The 19326-nt window shown below is 45.7% G+C and overlaps 1 protein-coding gene across 9 annotated transcripts in view; it reads left to right on the top strand.

The window, feature by feature from the left end:
• The window catches only part of LOC123044879 (protein GRIP), a 41120-nt gene that overhangs the window by 1518 nt on the left and 20276 nt on the right, over window positions 1-19326 (top strand). For 8 of the 9 annotated variants that reach the window (XR_006420665.1, XM_044467751.1, XM_044467750.1 and 5 more), the window contains exons 2-16: window positions 174-289; window positions 599-768; window positions 10216-10309; window positions 10750-10836; window positions 10933-11013; window positions 11248-11373; window positions 11895-12003; window positions 12076-12155; window positions 14368-14496; window positions 14581-14681; window positions 15689-15822; window positions 15911-16008; window positions 16092-16211; window positions 18820-18847; window positions 18983-19035. Coding sequence is in view for 8 of the 9 variants with exons in the window: in XM_044467751.1 (XP_044323686.1) it covers window positions 174-289; window positions 599-768; window positions 10216-10309; window positions 10750-10836; window positions 10933-11013; window positions 11248-11373; window positions 11895-12003; window positions 12076-12155; window positions 14368-14496; window positions 14581-14681; window positions 15689-15822; window positions 15911-16008; window positions 16092-16211; window positions 18820-18847; window positions 18983-19035 (1526 nt within the window). In the remaining variant the exon portion in view is untranslated. The remainder of the gene's footprint in view (window positions 1-173; window positions 290-598; window positions 769-10215; window positions 10310-10749; window positions 10837-10932; window positions 11014-11247; window positions 11374-11894; window positions 12004-12075; window positions 12156-14367; window positions 14497-14580; window positions 14682-15688; window positions 15823-15910; window positions 16009-16091; window positions 16212-18819; window positions 18848-18982; window positions 19036-19326) is intronic. The other variant, XM_044467753.1, reaches the window with a different exon arrangement.

Here is a 19326-nt window from a genome sequence, read left to right as displayed (position 1 = left end):
TAGCTTGAGATTATTATGCTTCTCTGAATAATGGCAATATCGACTTCTGGACCTTTTTTGCTTGATCAGAATGCACCTTTTTATGTGTAATGTGGCCAGCGCTTTTTTGCTTCCTGTCGTTGCACATTTCCCTTTTTTAGAATCTAAATCATCATTCGTTCCCATGTATGTAGCTCAACTGAAGATTGAAAAAGAACTAAAGGAACGAGATGACAAATATGTTGAGTTGGATACTAAGTTCCAGAGGCTTCACAAGCGTGCGAAAAACCGTATACAAGATATACAGAAGGTAACCACTTCGAGCTTTCTGTACATTAACTTGAGAATAGTGGTTGCATCACTTCCTAATATTTATGCATTCAGTTTGGAAATCACTCACTGTCCGCTCAAATTTGCGCAAGTTATAATTTTTGATTTTTTTAATGACGTCTGTGAAGAGAGATATGAAGGACTGGAATATCGCCAAAGAACTAGCCATGGACAGGGGTGCATAGAAGTTAGCTATCCACGTGCTAGAACCATGAGTTGGTTTCGAGATAATATAACCACGAGTTGTTGTTTCTTGTTCATTTGTGACACGGTTTTGTGTTCTTAACAGGAAAAAGATGATCTGGAAGCTCGGTTTAATGAAATTAATCAGAAGGCTATGGAAACTGCTTCTCTACAGCTAGCGGCACAACAGGAACTGGAACGTGCTCGTCACCAGGCTAGTGAGGCTTTACGGGCAATGGATGCTGAAAGACAGCAACTGCGGACTGTGAACAACAAGTGAGTATATGTACTGGTCTCACTGTACAATGTTGTCGTGTACATGACTTAAGGTACAACGGTGCTAGCCGTCAGATGGAGAGGGGGCCATCTATTTAATGATGTACAATTTAGAATATATAGCTAGCTAAAGGACAGAGACGTAGCAGGGATTTGAGGGACTTGGGAAATGTACTTGATTTATCTTTTGCTTAATCTCAGTCACAATATGGCGACCTCTTATATAGAGCCCCACTGCCTTAGAACCTCCTAACTACTGTAAATGCCTTTTCAACTTCTAGATATGAGGTTAGGAATGAGACTGAGTTGACCTACTGGCCCAGTTCACTCAACTGGGGGATCAATTCCCACTCAATTTTTACTTCACTTTGTGCACAAAACTCTTAAATTAGTGAGCAACTAATTTGGGTGGATCAGCCCAACACGCCCAGCTTGCATCCGTAAACAAGAATAATAATGTTGCAACCTCTCTTATATAGAGCCGCCCCACCATAAACCAAGTAAAACCTCCCAACTACTAGAGATGCCATTCAACTGCTAGTTATAGGCAGCACGAAACTTTGTTGACCTACTGGCCCAGCCACCACACTGGTGGATCAGCCGCCACCAATTTTTACTTTACTTTGTGAACAAACCCAGTGAAGAAATAATTAGCGCCCAATCCGCCCAGCTTGCGTAGTTAAATAAGATTCTATCTTTTAAAGAGTAAAATGCACTTGAGGTCGATAAGCTCACCTTCCAAATCTGCTGCTCTCCGCACCGCCACGATGTCAGGCACCAAGCAAGCCTGCACACGAGGTGATCCAGGGAAAGAGAAGCCAGTGGTGAGAGTCCATTAATCTGTGGAGGTGGCATGGCGATGTTAGCTGGCAGGCTGGATTTGGAGAAGAATTGGTCGTTGATGTTGATGACAGTCTCGGATCCTTTGGTGCTTCCAAATTTGGTTGCTGCAGTCAATATCCTCTCTGACCCTGGATTTGGGAGGTTGGGTGGTCACCTACATCATGCAGCAAAACAAGAAAGGAACACGCTAAGACTGATGGAGCAAGCAGCCTAGCTTACAGTTACTCCCTCCGTTCCACAATATAAGATTGTTTTGCAAACTATGTTAGCTTGCAAAATGATCTTATATTATGGGACAGAGGGATTGGGAGTAGTGTTTACTAGTGGTAATTGACATAATGGTAAACTGAGTCAATCTGGATTCAGATAAACGGTGTTAGGGAAGTAGCAACTTGTATTTCGTGGTGGCCCTAGGCCAGTATATATAACGTACAGGTGTGGTACAATATGCAGAAAACCCCTTACAAAAAAGGGCAACCCGGTACACTTAACCCTGCTTGCGCAGGGTCTGGGGAAGAGTCCGACCACTTGGGGTCTTTTGTACGCAACTTTTCCCTACATTTCTGCAAGAGGCTGTTTTAAGGACTCGAACCTGTGACCTCATGGTCACAAGGCAACAGCTTCACAGGCGCCAAGGCCCACCTTCAGAAAACCATTTATAGAACGGGGAAAATACAAAGCGGTACACGACTAAATATATATAACTCTAACCCCCCTTGAAACTCATAGCGGATCAACAACACTGAGTTTGGAGAGATAAAAGCCGTATTGTGCTCTTGTTTCGGCCTAAATCCGCCAACGGTAACTCTGAAAACACGAAGGAGGTGACTATAGTGAACCGAAGTGGGAGCAGAGACAAACAAACTCAAAATATGGACATGAGAGGAGATATCTGGATGAGTAGCAACTAGATATACAAGATATACAAGACCCCCGAAAAGATGACGTTAGCGTGTTTGATCAGACGAGGGGTCACCATCAGTAGCACGGAGGTGACATTGTGCTCCATGGGAGTCTCAACAGTGCGCTCATCAGTAAGAGCATCACGGGCAAGAAGATCCTGAATACACTTTTCTTGGAAATAAAAAACCTAGCAGAGGTAGAAGAGACCTCAATCCCAAGAAAGTAGCGAAGACGGCCAAGACCAGACATTAGAAACCGCTCACTAAGACGTCCTTCACAAAGACAATACACTCAGGGTCGCCGCGAATGATGATCATGTCATCAGAACATAGAAGAAGAGTCTGACCACGAGCAGAAAGGTGAACAAACATTGCAAGATAATGACCACTTGCTGAAAAACCAGCGGCAGTCACCACAGAGGCAACACGCTTAAACAACGAGTGAGGGGCCTTAAGGCCATAGAGAGAGCGATGAAGACGATGGACCATGCCGTCAAGAACAGATTACCAAGGCGGTGGCTGCATGTAAACTTCCTCACCCAACTCACCATTAAGACATGTTAGAGTTAACCTTGTTATTTAGTTTTCACCATATTTGTTTCATGCATATAGTCGAGTCATGCCACTAGGAGCTGCGGCTGTGTATGACGTCGAGATGTGATTCACGTTACACATGCAAAGCTACTAGTATTAGTTAGTTGCATGCGTAGATTAGTTAGTGACTTAGTGCATGCATGGGTTGTTTGTTGGGCAGCTGGGTCATACTGGATAAAGGAGAGAATCCAGGGATTAGTTAGCTGGACGTGCTCGTACGTGGTACGGTGTCCGAGTGTGGCGGCCGGGATAGGCGTGCGTGTGGCCATCTCCTGTGTATATATGTTGCATTGAGTAAATGAAAGAGATGCCGAGTGGGCTGAGGGAAAAGATGTAGCTCTTGTGCTCTCACCGGGAGGTATAAGCAAAGCTAGCAGTCTCCAAGTGAGGTGTATGTGTGTGCGTGTGTTCCTTGGCCACATGTGTTCTTGTGAGAAACCATAGAAGACAGAAGAGAGAGCTATGCAAGGCAGCTCGAGGTAGAAGAAGAAGTTGCGCTGCGAGGAGAGGCGGCGCCAACAATTGGCATTAGAGCCTTGTCGATTTGAGGCGGTGGCGGCAGACTCCATGTGAGGTGGAGGTCGGCGGTGCAAGGTGGACGCCGTTGGCAGCGCCATGCTGCTGGCGGCCGGTGCGTGTCTCCATCATCGTCGAGCTGCGTCACGAGCGATGGAGGAAGCTATGCTGCCCGGAAAGTTGCGCCACCGGCGGCAAGGAGGTGATGGCCATGGAGCGGAGGCCATTGCCATGAGGAGTTCCATGTCCGAGTCGTCGACAACATGGAGGTGAATCATCGGCGAGTTGCGGCACCAGTGGCGAACATGAGGCAGCGAGTGTGTCGCGGCAACACACTTGCAGTGAAGGCATGTGAGGCGTCCCTCTCATCGAGGCCAGCGACGACGGATGTTCGAGTCGTCGACATGGAGGTGAATCATCAGCGAGTTGCGGCACCAGTGGCAAACATGAGGCAGCAAGTTTGTCGCGGCAACACACTTGCAGTGAAGGCATGTGAGGCGTCCCTCTCATCGAGGCCAGCGGCGACGGAGGCAATCGAGGTGACAAGATGGCATCGGCGGCCGTCTACGTGTTGCACCGATGACATCGACGATCGCGGGCATCAAGAGAGTAATAACAAGGTTAAGGGGGTGATTGTTAGAGTTAACCTTGTTATTTAGTTTTCATCATATTTTGTTTCATGCATATAGTTGAGTCATGCCACTAGGAGCTGCGGCTGTGTACGACATCGAGATGTGATTCACGTTACACATGCAAAGCTACTAGTATTAGTTAGTTGCATGCATAGATTAGTTAGTGGCTTAGTGCATGCATGGGCTGTTTGTTGGGCAGCTGGGTCATACTAGATAAAGGAGAGAATCCAGGGATTAGTTAGCTGGACGTGCTCGTACGTGGTATGGTGGCGGAGTGTGGCGGCCGGGATAGGCGTGCGTGTGGCCATCTCATGTGTATATATGTTGCAGTGAGTAAATGAAAGAGAGGCCGAGTGGGCTAAGGGAAAAGATGTAGCGCCCGTGCTCTCACCGGGAGATATAAGCAAAGCTAGCAGTCTCCAAGTGAGGTGTGTGCGTGTGTTCCCTGGTCACGTATTCTTGTGAGAAACCATAGAAGAGAGAAGAGAGAGCTGTGCGAGGCAGCTTGAGGTAGAAGAAGAAGCGGCGCTGCGAGGAGAGGCGACGCCAAGAAGAAAGACATTCTTAACATCAAGCTGAGTCATAGACCCATGGCGAACAGAGGCCACGACAAGAAGTGTGCGAAAAATGGTCATATGGGCCACATGGGGAGAAGTCTCATGCAACCACGACCATGCTCGCGCTGAATGCCACGAGCCACAAGACGAGCTTTGTAGCGCTTAAGAGAACCATTAGAGCGAGTCTTAACCTTGTAGGCCCACTTACAAGTGATGGAATGAACATGTGAAAGAAGAGAAACATAATCCCATGTAATGGTGCGCTCAGTAGCATCAATCTCCTTGGCCATCGCAAATTGCCATTCGGGATGAACAACATCACGATAAGAAGCGGCTCAAGAACAACAACGTTTGCGCTTGGAAAACCAAGGCGGTCAACAAGCGGGAGTGGATGAGCACGCAAGCGATAAGTTGGCTGAGACGAGGAAGATGGCACATTAGAAGTAGATGGGGCATAGACCTTGTCGCTTCGGCCGTGCGCTGTCCACTGAAAAACTGCTCACACATATGGAGCCAACCAAGAGGATCGACCGAACCATCATACGTAGGGAAGTTGATCTTGTGGAAGTGAACGCCAGAACCGGAACTTGAGCCGAGGTGATTGTTAGGTAGGGGTTGAAAGGAGGTGATGGGCGGGGTGGATCCATAGATGGGTTGTGTAGGGGGTGCGGCCATAGCGGCGTATGAAATCGGTTCATGGGTGGAGACATGAAGGCGGTAGAGGCGGCGGTGAAAATCTGCTGCTGCTGCTGATGGTAGGGTTGCTGCTGGTGATGGTAAGGCGGCCGCTGGTAGGTCGGTGGCAACATTGGGGGTGGGATTTGGGCTATAGGGTGAGGTGCCAAGTGGCCCAGATTGATATTAGGGGGTGGCTGTGGCGAGTAAGGAGATTGCTGGAGGTGGGAAAAGGGCCGGCGGCTGATGGTGGTTGGGGTGGTGGGGGTGGGCAATCTGCCCGGCTGGTGGAAGTCCGGTGGCAGCGATGGCAGCGATTTCCCCGCTGGAGAAGGGGACACCAGAGGTGGTGTTGGCGAGTGGGAGCACCAGGGGCGAGTCATCATTGGGGAGGAGGGCCGGGCTTGCGGAGGTGGCGTCATGGGCGGCTGCTACAGTCGTGGAATCTTGAGATGTGGGCATGACAGACAGCCGTTGCTCGAGTCCCGTCAAGAGCTGCACCATGTCGGCGAGGAGCGCCTGATCCTCCGCTCGTTGGAGTGCGAAGGCCTTCAATTGCTTCGTGATGATGTTCATCTGCTCCACAACCTCGATCTCAATTTCTTTGTCCGCCATCGTAGATGGATCTGATACCAAATTGGAAGAACTAATTATGACCTAACCTTAATTACTGAAAAGTAGATAAAAGTAAATGGCAAGGGGTCGGCTCCTTTATATAATAGACAAGGCTTTGGCCAACAAGCCGGAAATCTATTCAAACTCTAATACAATCTCTAAACTGACAAGGCTCTTTCCTAACATGGGCTGGTCCACATAACAATCTTGAGTCATATGGAAATATGCTCTAGTATCAAGAATCCATAGATATGTACCTTCCTGTGTACAAGGTGGTCTCACAATACCAGAAGAGTCTCTAGAAGAACCAACAGAACTTGTCAATGGGGAATCGGAAGATGCAACTAGCATGCATCGAAGTCGCGCAACCTCCTGCTTAGTCAGGGGCTCATATGAGGAGGTTGACGTAGAGGCACTTGATAATGGAGAGCCGGAGGCAGTCAGCTGGTCGGGAAGTCGCACAATCTTCTGCTCACTGAAGGACACAACTGGCGTAGCCGATGTAGCAACATCGGCAGAAGAGTGGCCGCCGCCTCCTATGGAGGCCGCTGGAGGAGGCGGTTTAGCATGACCAATATCTTATGCAGAAGCCGACGCATGAGACGAGGTCGCATGCAGACAAGCACCAAGGGCCAAGGGAAGGCGCGTGTGTGAGGCGTAGTCGATGGAGCGAGATGCACCAAGACTGCCGTTGAAGTCGCCAGAGGAGTCGAGGTAGAGCGACAATCACCATGTGCGGAGGTCGCCAAGAGCGACCTGTAGAGCGACCAGCAGAACCTACGGAAGACGCCAAAGGGGACGACGTCACAGGCGGACAAGCACCAAGCATTGAGAGCGGCGCATGTGCGAGACATGATTAGTGTAGGGAACACCGTAAAAAATCAGCGGGCAACAAGGAAGGGAAACCGTGCCCAATGAAGACATTGCACCTTTTCTCTCTTCTCTCTTTTTACTTAATTTTTTTGTACTCAGTCAATCCAACCGAACAGAACACAATAGCCTGGGCAGACTGCTCGATGGAGAAGGAGGACAGGTGGCGGCTGGCCGAATCGAAATAGGAAACAATCCGTGCACTTCGAATCAGACACTACACCAACCACGAACAACAATTAGTAGCAGCACGTATTGGCATGTAGCAACCAGTAGCATGGCCAACAAGCCACAATAGAGCAGAGCAGTAGCGGCCCGCGCCGGCGTACGCGGGGCAGTAGCATGCATGCGGAAGCCGGCGGACGAGGTGGATGCACGGAACAACAGCCTGACGGCGGACGAGGTGGATGCACGAAACAACAGCTTGACGACGGACGAGGCAGAGATCGGCGCAGCGGTGGAGGACTATGCAGAGACGGCAAACGTATGAGGAGAGAAGTGGTCAAGCTAGCCGATTTAGGACAGTATGACGGTTGTGTCTTGGAGGAGGAAAAGGGAAGGCATGGGCAAGAAGGCGGCGGTGGCGTGAGAATTTGGATCGAGGGGAAGCAGTACGAGATCGATCAGAGACACGAGTTGCGACCTGGAAGGGAAAAAAACTAGGCTCTAATACCATGTTAGGGAAATAGCAACTTGTATTTCCAGGTGGCCATAGGCCAGTATATATATGTGGTAGAATATGCAGAAAACCCCTTATAGAATGGGGGATAATACAAAGGGGTACACTGGTAAATATATATAACTCTTAACAAACAGAAACCACAGCTAGCTAATAAAACTTTCTAGAGCCTTGATCATGTAGAGGACGATGAAGCAGGGGAGCATGGCCTGAACGTCAAACAGGATGAGCTTGCCGCCACCTTGTAACTCTGTTTGCCGCCGGCGCTGCAGCGTGTCAGCATGCATGCTCTACATGTCCTTGAAGCACGCCACTATCTGCTCCCAAAAGAGCTTCTGTTGGGACATGTATGCGCTGCGTGACTGCTTGCGACGAGGCCACCCTTCTTCTCCTTTCGCCATGTAAACACAACACTCAGCTTCACCTGTCCTCCACAATTCCATTTCGCCAGCTCACCACTACTCGTCATTCTTCTCTAGTTCCCTGTCACCTCCCATGGCTCCACGCTCTGCTCTCTGTTTTCACGAAAACTGAATAGTCAATATGCACTCTGTATCTGGCGCCATTTGCCACCTGACCCTGGCCCAGCAGGCCTCGTCTCCTATGGCCAGCCGCCTCGTTATCATTGAGAGAACAGCAGGAGGTAGAGATGACTAGCAAAAAAGCCCATGCGTTGCAACGGGAGAAAACAAACACCACACATCCTAACTCAACCAATTGAGCATGGCGTAAGACCTCATGTCCATGCCCCTAACCAAATCGACATGACTAAGACCTCACCCTCTGTCAGCATCCTCTATTTGAACATGACACCGGAATCAAGTTTCCGCTTATCCACTTTTCCACCCTCGTCGTCGATAGCCGCCTTGCCAATTGTTACTAAGCAAGGTTGGCCAGGTCCAAGAACTGGATGGTTTAGCAAAGATTTATCATCATTCGCCTACTAATATAGTAGGAAAAATCGAGTAGTTTGTGTTGGACACACCATGAAATTTGAGTTCGACTCCTCATGCGTTTTGATTGGTGGCACTGGACTGAGCAAGGTTGGCTTCTACGTGACGATGTCTAGCAGAGGAGCATGTAGGTGACAGGCGTCGGTTGGTCGACGCGGTCATACTGAAGACGTAGTGGAGAGAAAAAACATCCAATATAGTTGTGGACATAACTTTCTTCTTAACGTTTGAACATATATTCGGTTGGCGCGCTTCAAATATTATTCAGTCTTAGGAATCTGTTTAATTAGCAGCCACCACGTATAGGCATGATTTTCCGGGGGTGGTTCTCCTAGTTTAGGAATCTGTTTAATTAGCACAATTTTCCCTCAGTTCTCATTCCTTCCTTTATTGTTAGCTTCCACGTACATACGTATCGAAATTTGGCACAATTTTCCCTCAATTCTCATTTTTTCCTTTATTATTTCTATCGGTCTATATTATTGACTTGTCCTCAATTCTCAATCCTTCCTTGAATTACCCTTCTTATATTCTCCCTATAATTTTCCGACAATTCTCAATCCTTCCTTGAATTATCTTCCTGTATTTCTCTATCAAACAGCCAGCTTCCACATAGGTGCAGTTTTCACCAACATATTTTAATTGGTGCTATGACATGTACTAAAACGAGGTGATTGTAAACACAAACGTTGTTTAGCTCGGTTGGCAGTGGCCTTACGAACTTCCTGGCAGGTTTTGAGTTCGATCTCGTGTAGTAACGCCACAATTTTAGTTTTTTTGCCTTTCCCAGGGTAGGTGGGCCGGCTTCATGAGGCCCAGTGCGAGCTGCGGGGCGGATGGGTGCAGGCCGAAAAAACGTAGCCGAGGGCGCACGCAGCCCAGGTGACTTTCTACCGGGCTTGCTCATTGGTGGGTGACTCCCAAGTGGGCTGCGTGCGGACAGAATTTTAGACGCCAAGTCGTTAATTAGTACCACCTCGGATATATGTTTAAAATTTAAACTGAAAGCGTAAATTCATAGAAAGAAAGCGTATTGTGACGGTGAACCCGACAAAGTCAATCCGTGCTTTACTATTATTAGGGAAAGATTGCAAGAGGAACTATACAACAATACAAGCACCGTGTCATTCAATAAGATGGTCAGGGCAGGGAGATAAGAACAGTGGCAGTGCATGCTGCGCAGGATGCACCGTGGGTTGAATATTTGGGACTAAAGTGGACCCCTTTACATGGTTCACACAGCTGGCAATATTTATGCACATACCATCTTGCGAAGTTAACAACACCTTCCACTTTTGTTCTTGTGTGTGCGTTTCGGGGGGGGGGGGGGGGGGGGATATATTACGTGCCACATGTTCATATCTGGTACTCTTGAACAAGCAGCCATTGTTCAAAATATTGACCGATTAATCCCTACTCGGTGGGTCACTGAGTAGCCGATTAACTCCCTGATTCCCCTATTAATCCCCTACTCACCAGCCAACCGAGCAGTTACCAGTAAGTGATCTCCTTAATGTTGCAACCAACTCATCAAATCTCATGCTTATCTTCTGCAATAGGAATGCTAATTATACAATATCTTTCTTACTACTATATGCAAATCATGTGTAGGTTAAGATGTAATTTTGACGAGACACGGCTTGCTTTGGAGGCCAGGAATAATGCCCTTGAGAAATTGCAACAGTCAATGCTTGAAAAAGAGCAGGTACTTACATGTATAAAAAGGGCTTAATAATTTCTTGTTTGAATTGTGGAACATGTGATCATGTTCTTAAAACAGAAGAGAACATAATCAGTCACATGATCTTGAAGGATAAAAGAGTTGCAGGGGTATACACTTTGAATTCTGAAAATCGTATTAGTACTTCATAGGAGTAAGTGCCAACTGCCAAGATCTCCTACAAAGGTGGAAATGGGGGATAGGTGATGCTGAATGCTGATCAAGTGAAAGTAATTGCGTGTTTGGTTGTGCTGCTGAGATTTGTTTAGTTATTTCTCATACTCTGAGTATGCTGAAATAACCAAACAAGATATTAATATATGCGTACCTTCGGATGTGTATGGTTGATGCTCATGGTCGGAGTTAACAATAGTTATTCTATGAGCTAAAATAATCTGAACTGGACTAATGTGATGTCTATAAAGATGCTAGAACAAATCCAAAGATCAATGCAGTCTGCTGAAGAAAAGAGGCATGCATCAGTTTCAGAGCTTTCTGCTAAGCATCACAAGGTAAGGAAAGAGAAGCAGGAAGGAAATTTGTAAATGTGAATTTGCAGAAGTATTAGTATTTAGGGTAATCGAATCTGGCTTCTTTCTTCTCTTAAGCAATTAGAGAGCTTGGAGGCACAGCTAGCTGAGGTTTCTGCAGAGAGGACAAAGGCATCCGAAACGATTCAATCACTGCAGGTATTAATTCGAGTGAAAAGTTATCTTTGTGCAGCATTGTATCATACACTAAGTTATATCCTGTGTCTGCCACTTAAGTGTTTTCAAACATTACTGTTTTCTTATGCGATACGTTGTTGTCAAAGTATTCTCTAGCTGAAGAAGATAAGCCTTAACATGCTGGGAATAAGAGGTGGATTAAATAGAACATCCATTGTCTGTTGGAATATTTTATTTATAGTTAAACTGTTCCAGATGGTACTCGCGAAGAAAGATTCAGAAATAACCGGAATTGAAGCAGCATCAACCGGTGAAGCTGCCCGGCTTAAAGCTACCTTGGAGGAGATTAAAGGCGAGCTTACTCATTTGAAGGACCAACATGTATGTCAGCCTACCTTGTACCAACTCTTCCTATTGATAGTTTTTAATATATTAGACACCAAACTTGTAGGCATCTTCAATATCAATAGCACATATGCTGATTATTATCTTGTGGAAACAGTGAGCATCCAGAAATTGCACTGGTAAAAATACTATTTATTCACATATGCTGATCATTTTTAGTGGTTAGCCTTAAGTTCAAATTTTGGAACAGCTATAGTTCACAAAAACTTGCCGTTACTTCATGTTCTGTCCATGTAACCTTGTTTCTGAGTATACCTACCTGCCTGGCTTGATTTAGTTTTTGTCTTGTAGATTAACTCACCTATGAGTTTGTTCAATCAACTTATTAAAATGTCGAGTAGGTAGTATTTTTTGTCACCATGCATCAGTAGAATATTTTAGGCTTTAGTTAACTTCCCCTTAAAACAGCTTTTACTGCTGTATGGTTAACACATTTTTTTTATGATGTCTTGGAGTTGGAGGCACTAACCAAATTGTCCCAACTGATAATCATTCAGGAAAAAGAAAGACAAAGCTGGGAAGCCGAATGTGAATCCCTTAGAGAAAAATTGGAAGCATTGGAAAGTGCGCGCTTTAGATCTGAGATAGAATCTGCCAAATTTAGAAGTAAGTCTGCCCCAAACATTCTATTTTGATTTTGGAGTAATACATTTATACAGATATTTGGATATTCTGCAGATCAATTGGAATCAGAGTTGTCAATGCAAAATCAATTGCTCCAAAACAAAGATTCGGATCTAATTTCTGCGAAGGAGGAGGTGCATTTTATTTTAGATCTTATCTTATCCAAAAGTTTGTACCTGCACTGGAAGCTTTCTGTCCCTACTCCGTAGAAGTTAGGTACTGATAACACAGGTCCTACCTCCTGGCACCACCATTGGTTCTTAAGTCGGTGGCAACACTGTACTTTATCTGCTGTGGTTTGGATTTGCTGCGAAGGTCATATGGTTAGTTTGGTAGAGGAGACGGACACCCAGTTTGGCGATATTTATAATAAGTTGGGGATGGAATATATAAGAGATTACTGTAGCGGAGACCCTGGCTGTATAATAAGTAGGAACCCAAATTCCCCACCCAAGTGAGCTAGGCTCACTTCTTTAGAAGAGATTTTTGGTGCTTGCCTTGTAATTACAATGCTGACTCTTTTGTATGGACTAGCACAATGCCCGTGCGTTGCAATGGGAGAAACATATTCATAGTTTCACAGCCGGAGGGACAGTTGTCTCGTTGTAAACGGACACCCGCACAACCCCCTCCTATCAGCACCCGCAGTCAACGACTTAATCCCCTCTGTCATCACAAAGCCTCTTGAATCACAACATAGTAGTTAAGCCGTGTCACCACGTTGTCGCACCTTGTCCAAATCCATCAACCATGTCGCCGCGGATTCACACTGCTCTGGCCTGGCCTCCAGAGCAGCCATCCGGATCTAGTCAGGATTTTTTTGTTGTTTTGAGGCTAAATTGTTTGATTTCTTTCGTAGCCTGCACATCATCATATAGTATTTTATGGAATTTTACATATTTGTGGAGAACAACTATACTGGAGGGAAAAATCAATTGTCTTGGAATTTTTAAATATCCTTTTCAAATAAAATAAAGTTCTAGGCTCCCTAGATCCACGGAGCCAAATTGCCTCACTTAGTGATTGATCTTGTATTACACATTTGAGGGTGTTTATCAGACCAAATATTTTCCCTTTATTCATGCAAAATAACTCTTATCAGACTACGCATGTACAATTACAGTACATCACATATCTTTGTCTCTGGTTAACGAAAAACATACTGAATATGATACCATCAAATCTGTCAGTCTGATAATATTTTCATGAGAGAAACTATTAAGTCACTTCTCACATGTATTTCATTGAGTTCCTCGCTGGAAACAAAATACTACAATACTCGCAATTGGGTCAACTCTTAGAGAACAAAGCATGAGCTCTTTCATAAGAGTAGAGCGCAAACAAAGCATTTATTATTTCAAACAATGAAAACCAGTCACCTCGATTAATAAAAAAGCAGATGATCTCACAAGAAGATTTTATACTAAATAACAGATAGAGAAAAGGAAGTAAAGCCTGGTTTCAAAGTCGAAGTAGCGTTTAACAAGACCAGCTTGAGACTGGGCAAGATATGTTTAATTATGCATGACTCCATAGTCATTATACATCACAATATCGATGAATGGAATAAACGGCGGCTGGAAAAACAGAGGCCAAATGCTTGCTCTGGAAGCAAAAGATATCCTTCAGGAGAAACGCAAATCACAAGAAATCTGCTCCATGCTAGTAGTAGGTGGAGCTAATGTTGCTGAGTATGAGCAGCATGTAGCCGGGGGCAGTGGTGGCAGGGGCTGTTGCAACAGGAAATGGAGGAGGCATGAGGGGCTTTGTTGGGGCACGGACGCCGCCGGAGGCAAAGTTGCGATGCGTAGGTCGTCGGAGGAGTCGTGGGAGGGGGCGGAGGGGACGGCGAGGATGAGGGTGTGTGGTGTTGATGATGGGTGGTCGGACTACTGCAACAGAGGAGAAGCAGGAGACGTGTCGGTCGATTGACGACGTCGGTGTCGTACTTGTCGTGGTCAGGCAGAGGAAGGAAGGGAGTGGGGGAGACAGCGAGGAGGGGAGAGTCGTGGTAGTGGTGGGCGACAGGTTGGAGAGGAGCGTGGGCCGGACAGCGCCGACAACAGCCGCCGCGGTAGATCGGTTCTGACACTGTCGACTGCTGCCTGTTTGTATGGAGTTTTTCTTTTTCTGAGGAACCACCGTGTCTATTTTCCTCAGTGTTCTGGTTACGCGATGATTCTTTTTAAGCCTAAAATGGCATAGGATATATTATTGACCCAGTTATTACGACACTGCCTTGTGTTTAAGAGCTTCACTGACTTTCAGATGCGAAGACATCATTTAAACATGCTGTAACTAGCACTTATGACAAGAACTCACAATTTAGCATTTTGAACTTTGCAGATCAGTCGACTAGAAAGTGAGTTTTCCGCGTACAAGATCCGTGCACATGCACTTTTGCAAAGGAAGGATGCTGAGTTGAGCACAGCTCAAAATTCAGATGTTCTTAAAGCACATGAAGAAGCAATAAGAGTATGCCATCAATTGTTTGGTAGATGTGTAATGTAACCAAATATGTCACAACTTATTTAATCAATCACCATTGCTGTAATGTAGGAAGCTGAAAAGGAGGTGGCAGCTGCCTTAGAAGAACGAGATGAAGCGATCCAGGACCTTCAAGTTGCTCAATGCAGGCATAGTGAAGAGATCGAGGCAAGGTATATCAGCTTAACTTCGATCATTTCTTGATGTTCTTAAATTGAAATGACGTCCATAACTAAAATGGTTATGCTTCCGGAAATTCTTCTAAGATACTACTTGGGAGGTTACTGAATTACTCTTTAGTGATCTAAAACGTCTTATATTTGTTTACAGAGGGAGTATTATTTAAAAAATGAACTAACTTCATAGCCTGTGTATAGTAGCAGCCCACCTTGTTTGCAAGTTGCAATACTATTAATTGTGACAAAAAAATCCGAATGGTATTCAGAGCACTACTAGAGTCGCTTGACTAATCTATGAGTCAGTACTTGGGTCTCAGCTGGACATCCTGACTCGACTGATTGGGCTAGTCGAGAGTTGCTGATTAGTCAAGTATAAGTAGTCGCTTGACATATTGTGCTGTGCACTGATAGAGTGTGTTCATGTCGGTCCGTACCCACTCTGAAGGAGATACGCCTCCGATCGAGCCCAGGGGATCAAACCTAATGCGTTCAGTAGTATCTTGTCTGTAGCAGACTAGCAATATGTAGAGATGAGCAGATCTAGTATGTGCAGTGCGTACATGTACTCATATCAGTTGTGCGACATGTACTCATATCAGCTGCTTATGAAGTTATGATTTGCTTCTGGGTTCTGCTTGAGCATGTACTTTCTTACAAGTGCCTCTAATAATCTGATAGCAAGATGTTTTTTTAACGGAAATAGCAAGATGTTGTGCTTCTGGTTCAGTATGTAGCCATATACTGTTGTCCCCCCCCTCCAGTTTTTTACTGTAAAAGACCAGCAGTGTGGTATTTGTATCAAGTATGGTCTTATGACTGGCAGTCGACCAGTTGAGATTGGTCATATAGTAGTCATCATGAGTCGAGACTACTTTAGACACTTAGACCCGTCTACCTTGGCACTACTCCTGTAAGCTGATGCACGGTGATACCATCAATTTATTTTCTGCAAGCAGTTTTTAGTTTGAGAAACATTTTACCTTTACTTAATTTCCTTCCAGGGATTTGGGTCTTGCGGAGTTGGACAAAAAACTGAAGAATGTCATGAAAAAATTAGATTATGTTACCTCTCAATTTCTCTCAGAAAAAGAATCATGGGAGAAAAAATTGGCAAGTGTAGAGGAAAGCTGGAGATGTAAGAGGACTTCAGTGTATTTTCAGAGTTCTTTCCCTTTCTCTTTAATGAGGTTCGTTGATCAAATGTATGAACATGGATAATGCAGTAAAATGTGAGTCTATGAAGGGTCAAAGCAATGTCCATGTTGAAGACCACCTTCAGAAGAACCTAGGGGAATGGACACTGAAGTATGAGAAATTGAAGGTTGTTTCCTGCCCTGTGGCATGACTTGTATGACTGAATGTGGTCTTTCCATTCAGTATTTTAATATATTCTTGATTTTTTAGGAAGAGCATGAATCGTTCCGTGATATTTCTGATAGAATGATTGAAGAGAAGGAACGGGAGATAGCTAAACTTCTCAATGAAAACAAGGATCTTCATCATTCTTTAGAGGCTAAAGCAGCAGTGAGTTATTCTATTAAGCCCATTCATTGCTACCTTCGTTTGCTATATTGAAGCAGGAAAAAAGGAATGAATGGTGGGCACTCACTGTTATGTTTGTTCTCACATGTTTTTTTGTTTCTATATACTTGTTGGAAATTCATGTGCAACAACTAAGAAGCACCCACTGTTAGCTGGTGATTTGCATCATTCATAAAAAGTCCTTTTTTACTCCCTTCAGAGTATCGATGTTGTTCGGGTGACCCCAAACTTTTTTTGGTTCACTTTCCTTATCCCAAGTTTTATACCGTTCCCTTGACCTCTCATTTTGCATGTATTTTCCATGGCACGGTCTTTTCTCCATGTATCCATTCAAGGCTCAGCCCACAAGCACCGTCTTTTGTCCATGCATGAGCTCAATGGCAGAAGTTCCTCTAAATCACACAAATGAACATATTAGCCATCAGATTATGCCACACGAGATCCTAGCAATTGGAATTTTTTTTCTTACTCCTCTCTCTCTCTCTCTCGCTCGCTCTGATCGAGTGGAACCACATTCTGCTCTCTGACCTCGAGTCCGAGGAAAACCGGAGCCTTGCGCACCTTCATTGTTGCCTCCGATCGAGAAACTTCCCCATGAAGCTAATCTGGTTGATGCCCACATTCCACGAACAGGTCTAGGTTCTCACGAAGAGGTCTAGTCTCTCTCAACTTGATCGTGTCCTTTCTGACGGAGCTGAAGCCGGCACATGGAGGAGACCATGTAACTGCGAAGTGAGATTGATGCCATCGTTGCCGGAGTCACAGCAGGTGTCTGTTTCAGGTGCACTGTTGGATTAGGATGGAGATTCTGATGCTGGGCTTAATATTTCCTGGGATTGAAGGAGGTGGCTGGCTGCAAGTTTGAACCAGTGTTGCAGATCTGGCATGTGGCTGCCAACTCACCACTGGCGCCAGATCTGCAATGGGGATGGAGATGGTGCCTGTGGTGCGGGCTCCAGCAGTGCTGGAGCCAGCCAGTCTTTGGTGCCCGGGCAAGGCCTGTGGCTATGTCAGTGCACTTTTTCCAAGAAACACTATCTTGAAGTAGATGTCGCACGTGTCACTTGCCAAATGGACTCTTGACTCTTGACATGGTGATGTCCATAGGATACTCTGCATCACCTTCTCAGCAGCTCCAGCAGTTCCTCACACACACCACAGCTCCAGCAACAAGACGAGTCAATCTCAAGCCACCGGAGAAGAGAAGAGGAGGAAGATGTCGGGCCACAGCCACCAGCGTTCCCCACAGCTCGCGTGCAGCCACGCCGTGCGCTCCTCACCAGCCGCCTGCCCGAGCTTGCCTGCTGCATGCCGCAGCTGCCCCGCCGTCGTGCAGGTCCGCCACCGCCTTCCCCCTTCCCGTAGGGCCCTGCTGTCGCCCGCCACTAGGCCGCCTCCTGGTCCGATACCATGTTAAGAGAGGAGGAGAGGCGTATCCCGTGGCTTCAGTGTGGTGTAGCGGTGCTTAGCTCCAGGCAGGATCGAGCTCCTCTCCTTCTAGGTCGAATACCTCTATGGGATATGGACCTGGGCCTCTTGGGCCAACAGTGATGTGCCACACATTCAACAGTTTTCAGTTTTTTAAAAAATAGCTTGCAGAGGTGTTGTGCTTCAAATTTTGTATGGGGTTGCTGTTCAATTGTGCATACAAAGGAAAAGGAGCCGAGGGAAGACCAAGGGATTGATCCAACAAAATATACTGCCGAGCAAATAGTTCAGCGTGATGTGATTGAACTTCAACCATGGCCGCCACCCTGCAGCTTGAGGACAAGCTGCTAGTCTGGGAAGGGTGTAGTGTTGTGGACGCTAGTACGGTGGATGCGGCCGGCAAGAGGGCCAGGGATATTGCAGCAGCAGCAGTTCATGTGCTGGGGAAGGAAAGGAGAAGAGTCCTTTAGGGAATGGCAGTGTATTAGGAAGTTTAGGACTAGGAGTCTAATTCATTAGGAAGTCATATTGTGTTACGAAAGGTCAGTGGCCTAAGCATCCACTATAAAAGGATGACATATATCTAGGGTTAAGGCAAGCAAGAACAATCAATCTTATCTCTCCAGTTTATTCTCTTGTCCCTGTTAAGCTTCATGCACTAGCCAACACAACCAAAAGTCCGAACTGATGGAAAGGGCTAGTACAATCCACATATACTGTAACACCCCCTCTCACGTGTGACGGGGAAGACAAGTCAACACGTGCAACCGGAAGAGAGCGACGCCGCGAGAAACTCACGTATGACTCAAGAGGCCTCTACGTGGACACAAAGGGGGGCTATCAGCAATTTTTAAATAAATTGCGCAAACCAGGACTTGAACTCAAGACCTTAGCTCCGATATGCACTAGCCAACGCAACCAAAAGTCCGAACTGATGGAAAGGGCTAGTACAATCCACATATACTGTAACAGTCCCAACCTATGTCTACCCAATTCGTCGCAGCCACGCCGTCTGGCTATCTTCAGCACGGTAGTTAATCCCATTGTGAATCAAGGTTCACAACTGTGAGAGTTTCCTTCTCATATTTGACGTTGCCTTACTTGTAAATATATGGAGTTATGTTTTGAAACTGCTGATGAGAGTACTGTATTGATGCTACAGGTCAGCAAACGTGACAATCTAAGTCCAGGTAATTGGTTTTCTCAATACTATGTCATTTCCTAATCTCTTTTGTTTTCCCCATCAGTTGAATGGTTAAAATTTGGCACTGTTAACTTTTTTTTTTGCGGATGTTTTGCACTGTTAACACTATTTGTATTTGCAGGATATGTTAAACAGGATGCACTAAGTATTGAATTGGCTGAGCAGCAAATTCTGGTAATGTTATGTTTCAAATAAACTATTCTCCTAAATGTTCAGTAGGAAATTGTTAGTAAAATGTTGCAAAAATCTAGTGGATTATAAATTTCTAACCACTGTTCCCGTACTTGGCTATGCGAGTGGATTCTCTACCCAGTGGGTAGCTAAGCACGACCTCTATATCATTGGATGTTCTCCATCTCACATTGGCGACTAATTACTTCAAGGTCTTGTTATTGGTCATGTGTGTGTGCCACGTGGCCACAGAGGTGGGGCAGATAGGTACTGTGAAGAGCTGGTCATCAGCTG

Source organism: Triticum aestivum, chromosome 2B, assembly GCF_018294505.1.
Source record: "Triticum aestivum cultivar Chinese Spring chromosome 2B, IWGSC CS RefSeq v2.1, whole genome shotgun sequence".
Lineage (NCBI taxonomy): Eukaryota > Viridiplantae > Streptophyta > Magnoliopsida > Poales > Poaceae > Triticum > Triticum aestivum.
The sequence above is the reverse complement of the archived record's forward strand: the minus strand, read 5'-3'. Positions and strand labels throughout refer to the sequence as shown.